Raw genomic sequence first — 8,877 nt, 5'->3', positions numbered from 1 at the left:
ATCCCACGGGACCTCAAACCCAGCTCCCTTTTCCTGGGCAGCCAAACCGCCCTGCGAGGAATCAGTACCATCTCGCAGTGCAACAAAAAAACCATCCCGTGAGGCATCAGTACCATCCCACTGGACGTCAAAACCAGCGCCCTTTTCCTGGGTATCCAACCTGCCCTGCGAGGCATCAGGACCATCTAGGAGTTCAACCAACAAAAAACATCCCGTGAGGCATCAGTACCATCCCACGGGACCTTAAACCCAGCCCCATCTACATGGGTAGACAAACTGACCTGAGAGGCCTCAGTACCATCTCGCAGTGCCTTCTCATTATCATTGAGTCCAAATTTCACCCTCGTCAGCGCAGAAAGAAATTCATCGGAAAAAGAAGACGTGTCTCCTGTCCCCACTATCTGTTCATATTGTATTGCAACCTTATACGCATCACCTAAACAAAAAAAAAACTGCACTAGTCTCCAACAAATACCGTTTGTAGGACGGTCTGATCCACTCCTTGAATAAATTAAGAACAAATCTTCCAAGGACTACATCATCAACCCTGGCTTCTAAGGACACCCTACATGACCTTCCTAATTTTTGCATCCTTCTATAGAATAGATATACCCTTTCATCCTTAAATTGAGCCACGCCTACAAACTCTGCAACAATTTTGCCTACTATTTTGCCTGGGGTATATACTACAAGTAATTCACCTTTTAAACTTGACAAATTTATAATCGTGGGATCCAGATTCCCAAAAAAGGAGCAAAACAAACCATGGGCCAAAAATGACGCAAAGCTTTTGAATCAGACCAATTTAACAACAACTGAATTTTTTGTAACTTTGCAACAAACTCAATTTTTGTAACTTTGTAACAAATTTTGTAACAAACTTAATTATTTTTCCACTTTCTGACTTTGTGAGTGGCATTATTACTAAAAAAAAGGGTCAATTAGCGATCCTATTACTTGGGACTGTTGAGGCTGTTCTATTGGAGGATTAACTGGTGTGGTACTGAGAGGAGTTGAAGGGTTTGTTGGGACCCATGTCTTGATGTTTTGAGGGTAATCCTAAGGTTCATTTTGTTCAAAAGCGGGATCATTTGAATCAAATGAAAGAGGTAGAAATATCCCATTTATCCTACACTGTTTAACAAAATTAAAAGCAACCTTTTTGTTATATCCAATTTCCACAGGATCAAGTATAGGAATAAAAACTGACATTTTGAGATCAAAATTTGAAAAAGCAATTACTCTAAAAATTTAAATGTTGGTTTTAAACACAATTCTTTAATTACGGACGCTAGATTTTGGGCAATTAACTTCACTTCTAACAACAAGGGTCTAATAAAATTTACTGGGCTGGTTAACCGCGTTAAATCACTTACGAAAGGTCGTCTGTCTTACATCCAATTGCAGTTGGTCTCAATTAAATCACTAGCGTCAAATGGAGTCACAATTGAGAATTAATTTTCGATTATCGAATTCACAATGTTAAATTTTGTTTGGAAACTGTCAAATGTAGATCACACGTTGACTGTATAAAATCAGGTAAAAAAAACACCAAACGTAAAATGGCTATGTGAAAGTAGAAATCAACCGGAGACTTTCAGTTGTAGAAATTGGAATTAGTATGTAAAAGCTATCACGAGGAAATTCATATTGGGCATTGTGTAACAGCCTATTTCAAAATGTTCATTTAAAAGAAAGTGTTTCTCAAGAAGGCGCTTTGAATAGAAAAAAGTTCAATACCTCGTAACATTTCGATGCCTTTTTATCAGTCTTTTGTAGTATTTGCCGCTCAATATCACAAGCAATTTTGGTAGCGGGCGACATAGCTCTTCAATATGTTGCCAGTATGTAGCGTAAGATGTCCTAAATACTTACAACGGTCACTCAAATATCACTTGGAGGTTTTCCCCTAGTGGTATATGCTCCACTAGTCTTAACCGCTTGCCACCACTCTGTAAAGTTCTGCTGTCACCACTCTGTAAACCACTTTTTAATTCTTTCCATTTGTATACCTTTTTATATTGGCAGATGTAATGGTTTACGTAAATCCCAAAGATAGACGATAAACGTTGGTATAAGGTCTTTATTAAATAACGTGAGAATACACACAGAGAAAATAAGGTAGCACAAGAACAACTAGCTAAGACGGAGGCGACAGATGGACAGCCTTTAGAACTGAGCCAAGAATGTAACTTTCCTGGAACGGAAGTTCCAGCAATTGGTTGTTCAACCATACCTGGGACCGGACCCCTTTCCCACGACTAGCTTTAGTCCCAAAAGCCCCCCTGGACTGTTCTCGTTGACATATACATGGCCAAATCTCTAAGAAACGAGACGCCGGAAAAGCCTTCTCGAATTTACGTTCCAAATACTTTACATAATCGTACCCTTAGAATCTGAAAAAGATATTTTAAGTTCATATCTCTATGTTATACCGCCAACTGCAGTGCTTCATCTGATTAATAATGTTATAAAATTCTAGAAAATAGAAACAAAACCAATTCGCGCAGCCTTGGACCCGAGAGGACACTCACTTTCAGAGATCATACATACCAGGTGGCACGTACCAAGCGTGGCAGAAACTGTGCGGCATACCTGGCGTTCCAAGATGTATACCAGATGACGGAAGTAAAAGTCTCCTCAATTGGACCCCTCATAAGTTATCACCTTTGCCCCCCATCCCCCCGAAACAATTATTGAAGCAGCTTTTGTCGGCACGTGCTAAGCTTAATTTTAGCCAGCTATGAACAAAAAGAATTCAAACCTACCTTTCCAATCGTCAGTGCTCGTGCTATTATATTCTTCTTTTGTTTCCAAATTAGGCTTGAAGCTGGTTAAAAAGCTGCTCGGAGAGGGCAGGTTTAGCGAAACTTTGAAGCAGCAGCAGAGAAATCCAGCCAAAGAAGCAATCAACGTAACCATGGAATCAGTCGTCTATTAATCTTTCAATGGTTAATAATATTTAGTGAGTGCTTTTCGTATGTGACTGGAATATGAATTGTTGAATTTTAAGGTAGAAATAAATTCTTTATCTCTTACATGTGGAATAATCTACTTTGGTAATTAAATTTGCATTCCTTTTTAAGAATACACGGTAAAACTCTAGTTTAGGCGACTAATTCTTGCTATCTTTGAAAGTTGTTGATCTGTGTGCCTGAAATTTGTAAAAATAGACCAACAGCTCTTCCATCTTCAGAGCAAAGAATTTTCCAAAACTTGGAAAATCTTCGGGGTAGGTGAATAAAATATTTTGGCTAACTTAAAAAAAAAAACCGATGAAGGATTTGAGTAGGTGTTTTCAAATACACACATGTTCCCTCCCCCACTCCAGGACAAGTACTTTTCCTTAACTTAAAGGAAAATGTTAGTGCAAGGTAAAAAAAAACAACAACAATTGAGGAATGAACCTGCAGTCAAAATCAAAGTGATAAGGCATGTCAGACATGAGAAACAAAGACACGCACGTTCTTATTAATTGATTTGTGAAGAGAGGGGCTATTTGTGGATTAACATAAAAGGCTTTTCACTATTTAGTAAATTAGTTGAGTTAGGTGAGTAAAACGTTTAGGGGTAAAAATATACTTTAGCTACTTTTGGCTATCTTGGAAAGGAGTTAAGTTAGGAAAATGAAACTTTCAGGGATGGGTCTACAGGCTAAAGTATGTCCCGGGAAGGTATTTTGAAGAACATATCTCGGTAAACATTTACCAAATCATATTATTGACTTACGAATAAAGTAAATATACCACTCGATGCCTTTTTTTATGCTCTTTCCAAATATAATACTCATTTTTGTTGGAAATTAATTAAAACCCCCACCCCTATATATACCAATTCAGGGTATATATTTGCGCATTAGGGGGGTGAATTGGTATATATGGTTGGGGGTAAAATTCATTTCCGACAAAAATGAGTATTATATTTGGAAAAGAGCATAAAAAAGGCATCGAGTGGTATATTCACTTTATTCGTAAGTCAATAATATGATTTGGTAAATATTTACCCATATCACCATGCCTTCTCCCTCTAGAGGGTCCTGAAATTTGTCTACATGACCTATTGAAAATTTGACAAAACAACATTTTACCTTAATTTTGAGTTATCAGTTTCTTTTTCTCTGGCTTTAGTTCTGAAAATGCGTTTTGTGTTATTTGAGTAGAATTTTAAGCCATATCAATGTTTGTTTTTTTTCAAAATTTAGGAAATGTATTTGGACATCTTTAAAACCTTATAAATTGGAATTCAGCAAAGTTGTGAAGCTGGAGACAATTTTGTTGTGCTTCATTTAGCAAAGCAGAAGATCTATTATGCAAGGTTTCACTTTTATTACATCCTCTAGAGGGAGAAGGAGTGGAGGTAGGTACTTCAAAATACCTTCCCAGGACAGGCTAAAATTATTCTGCATATTACTTTTTCGACCGAGCCGAAGCTAATTGTCTGGTATAAAGACCCTGAAAACCGGTTATTGTTTGATCTTTGCGATACAAATTCTAGAGTGTGTACTATCTAACAAAGAAGTGCCATTTAAAGTGTTTCCTTCTGGATGGGCCAACCAATAAAATAGTACTTTTTTTCTTAAAGCTAAGACCAATTTTCATACGACATGAAGGGATTTAGGATCTTAAGAACCCTTTCATGACAAAAGATCAAGTAGCAGATCTATTCCTGAAAGTTTCATTTGCCTAATATGAAAAACTTCCCTTCAATAAACATTGTGTAATGGCTGAAACAAGATAGACACTGTTCCTGTTCCTTGTCAAAATGAGGGGAATAGAACAGAACAGCTAATCTGAAAAACCAGAACAGCTGTATATTTTTCAAGAACGGAGGAAAGACAATCTAGTTTGCTTTTAGACTATGTAGAAAGGGGCCTGATATTCATAGGTTACCTAATTATTGGTAACGCCCGGATTTCCAACAGAAGTTTACTGATATTACCGACATTGACAGTTTAATTCCTTGGAGCTATTTTCGGTTTTGCCGAACATTCGTCATTCACCTATGAAGTGTTTAAGGAAATCCTTGAGCATAATTGTTGATCGAAATTTCCCTACGGTGGGGTCCATGTGTCCCCATGATTCTGATGTTTCTTTTATATAATCAGTGGTGTCATTAACTCCCAGCCAATCATTACTCTTCAGCTCTGAAAATAATCGTGTGATCTTATACAACGGGTAACTAAAATTAAGAAAATATTGCTTTTATGCAGTCAATAGGTTTCATTAAAATGGTGGCGAAATTTAGAAATTCACGGAACTTAAGAAATTTATCTTAAGGTAAGGGATGAGACATCTTTTTTCTGGGTCTTGTAAAAAGCATAGGCCTACACCATGGTTACTTTTCTTTTTTACGGCCTTCCCGCCCGACAGGCTAGACTCCTAGCTTCGTAATAAAATACCGAGAACTAATATCATTCTGCACTTTCAAAATAGTTTCAACAGCTCCGGCCGGGCTATTCAGTTTTTTTCCGTGATAGGCTGTAGAATTCGGTTTCACGGATCGAATGCTAATGTTTAAGAGTTGCGTAAATAGTAATTATTACGTAAGTTGCTTAATTGGCAAAGTTTATCTTCTTTTGTTAGCGTCAAATTTCTCAGGTATCTCGACTAAGCTAATTGCTAGGAATGGGTAGAAGGAACCATTTTACGTCAACCTGAAGTCCATATGTAAGGACCACATGATCAGAATTAATAGCTGATCAACAGCGCATTCACGTATGCTGCCTTTTAATCCCTAAGCCTTTGCAGGAGTCACAAATGTAAGGGAAGTGGGATCTTCTGGGCCAGATTCTCCAAAATCCCATGTTTTTTGCCGCAATTTCAAATATTTTTCATAAAATTAACCAGTTATTCCTTTTTTAACTTATCAAGAATTGTTCCCAAATTAATTGGGAACATACAAGTTTCAGCCCTGTTACTATGATTGGATAACCTTTTTTTTTTCTTACAAAACTACGAAGGGGATACTTAAGACAAGGAATAGTCATTCAGGTATTTATTTTGTATATCTGTTACCGTGAATGCCCGGTTTCTGGTTAATGTCATCATTCACAGGTGAATTTCCGAAATTTCCTGTTCTCTGCTTGGCTTCAATTAGCTTTGCGAGCCAGCTTTTTCAGTCTTCTGCAAGCTATGATGGTAAAAGATAAAGCTAGGTTAGGTAGATTATGTTAGTTTAGGTTAGGTTAGATTTGGTTAAATTTGGTCATGAATATCAAAAATGGGTTAAAAACCTAAGCTAACATAACCTGTCATTATCAAACCTTGCATTAATTTGAAAAAGTTGACTGGCAACGCTGAAAAACACAAGGAGAAAAAAAGGTATTTCGGACATTCACCGGTGAATGTCGGCATTCACGAATATCAAACATTCACGTTAACATATCCATTAGGCTAGTTCAAAGTCTTTAAAGCCGTAGTAAGTTCCCCTAGAAAGATCCGGTGAAAGTGAAAATATACTTACATAGTTAGAAATCGTTCCTAAGAATTCATTATGTTTTTCCTTTCTAGGAGTGCCTTCTCATTCATTTCTCATTTCTGTCTTTTCTGCGATAGCAATTATGTCACGACTAGCCTTGATTCAGGTAACACACAATTATTTATTTTAGCCCTTACTTGAAAACGAGGGTTTCTTACATCTTAAAATTTTATTTCTTATTTATATATATGGATGAACTCGGGGTTTCTCACCGGATTTTCACCCATTAGCTTATGGTTGTATCGAATTTGTGTTTGTAAATTCCTCGTAGTTTTTTTTTTACCTTAATATATTTATTTCTAATCTTAAAGAATTCATCAACCCTGACCACTCTACATAGCCAGCGGTAATTCAATACAATTCAAACGGCTACATAGCCGTTTGACATGAAAGAAAAGAACTCAAATCTGATAAGTTTAGGAGAATTCAAGTACGGATTTATTAATTATTAGTCGTAAATATTGTACAACGAAAGTTTTTACAGGCCTGTAGGATACAAAGAATATAATGTTGGAGACCAAAGCTTCCGTTTCTAGTACAATGTACAGGCTGGGAAGCGGGTAATCCCCGTGGCATCTAGAATCCACATATTTTTGCATAGCTTTTTTATTTATTTATAAATGATTCGCCTATGTTTTTTTTCTTGGTGCTGTCCCCTAAACGGAAAGACTACTTTCCTGGAAATAAATTGCCTGTTTTCCAACCCAACAGTTGATCCAAGTAGGAAAAGAATGCATAGGACTACCCTTCCTTTTATGGGAATACTGCTAACCTCTAAAAATATAACAGAAATTGATAAGATACTGCAGGTCAGATTGAACTGATACATTCAGTGTGCTCGGTTTAGGACGGCGTGACATAAATCCTGGTTTCAAGGAACGTAGCCTAACCCATATTGCGTTTTCATTTTCAGCCTCTGACTTGCCGATAGCTTTAATTCGAGGAAAAGCTAGTCAAAGCCACCACAATTGTCCAAGTTTTCTTATACTACTAATCAAACAGTTCGTGGTAATGAACTGTAAGTAAGGGCGACACGACTTGATTAGTAACCGAAGTAACCAACAAACCTGAGAAAATTTGCCACATTTTGAAAAAAGGGGGAAAACAGTTTGAGACTTCAAGTCAATCTCACAATTCTACACAAGTAGAATATTACTTCGCAGAATTCACTCTGTGAGTAATATGAGGAGAGCAAAGGAGTTTCCCAAAATTATCTAAAATAACTCTCAGGTATTTGATGTTATCTTGAAATTTAATCATGTTCAGTGGTGGATCCAGGGGGCGAGGGGGGCGCCTCTCCCCCTAGCGTAGTATAAAGTAGTGTAATTTAGTTAATTACCTCAAGTTCGCGTTAATTAAACTTGCTCCTAACACAAGTTTATCGGATCAACCTATTTAGCGCCCCCCCCCCCTAAAAAAATCCTGGATCCCCCCTGATCATGTTGCCAATAGGCTAATTGGAGAAAAATTATGCTTGGTGTCAATGATAGATAGATAGATAGATAGATATTTATTGCAAAACAAAAACCTCTTTGGGCCATGGCAAAAACAAACACAGTTGCATATAAAGTAAAAACACATGATAATAACATATATAACAATAACTAAACATAGCCCATAGCAAATAAAAATAAAATAACATAACAATTGTAACACAAAAGCACACACAATACTATAAAACTAACTCACACAATTACACACAATGTCACACACATAATAATTAATAATAATAATAATAATCGTGTATTCAAAAGCCTTTATACAGGGCCATATACACTATACATCAAATATAGCCGGAAAACAAAAGTAAAACTCCCTTCAGCATTTTTATTCCAAACCATAACAAATCTTCTTCACAATAGTTCCTTTCTTACCTTTAGTGCCCGATCAACAAATCTACATAATCTACACATGAGGCTAGGTACCGTCTGAGGCAACATGCCCCGAAGTGAAAAATTACTTTTCCCCAAAATACCCTCCCTCAAATCAGTAAGCCCCTGGCACCGGCACAGAAAACGGTCCAGATTTTCCTCTTCAATATTACAAATGGGACACGTGTACCTAGACGCCGGGAACCCCTTACCTCTCTCAACTACTTTACTCCGCCATCTTAAAGGCAAACAGTTGGCCCGCAACTGCAACCAATATGACAAATACTTACTTGGCAAATAAAATTTAAAGTGAGATATTGTTAAAGATATTGTTTCGGTCGAGCTTTGGTTTCATTGACATCGAGGACGGGTTCATTATTTGTGGCCCAATCAGTAAAACTAGGAAAGATTTTGTTGCCAGTTTTTTAATACTCGCAAGATTAGAACCCGTTATAACCACGCAAACATCGTCAGCAATAGTCAGCATAAGCATGAATTTTGCAATCAATACCAATATTTAGTTCAAGCA

General features: G+C 37.1%; 1 protein-coding gene across 1 annotated transcript in view; it reads left to right on the top strand.

Annotated features, from left to right (window-relative positions):
• The first annotated feature begins 2,923 nt into the window (after positions 1-2,923).
• LOC148950453 (uncharacterized) overlaps positions 2,924-8,877 on the top strand; it is a 94,161-nt gene continuing 88,207 nt past the window's right edge. Inside the window, exons 1-2 of the mRNA XM_089091614.1 lie at positions 2,924-3,013; positions 6,510-6,583. Of these exons, the coding sequence (XP_088947740.1) occupies positions 6,560-6,583 (24 nt within the window). The 5' untranslated portion in view covers positions 2,924-3,013; positions 6,510-6,559. The remainder of the gene's footprint in view (positions 3,014-6,509; positions 6,584-8,877) is intronic.

This window comes from Artemia sp. Qi Xiang Cuo, chromosome 7, assembly GCF_049724085.1.
Source record: "Artemia sp. Qi Xiang Cuo chromosome 7, ASM4972408v1, whole genome shotgun sequence".
Taxonomy (NCBI): Eukaryota; Metazoa; Arthropoda; class Branchiopoda; order Anostraca; family Artemiidae; genus Artemia; species Artemia sp. Qi Xiang Cuo.
Note: the sequence above shows the minus strand (reverse complement) of the source record. Positions and strands in the feature narration are given on the sequence as shown.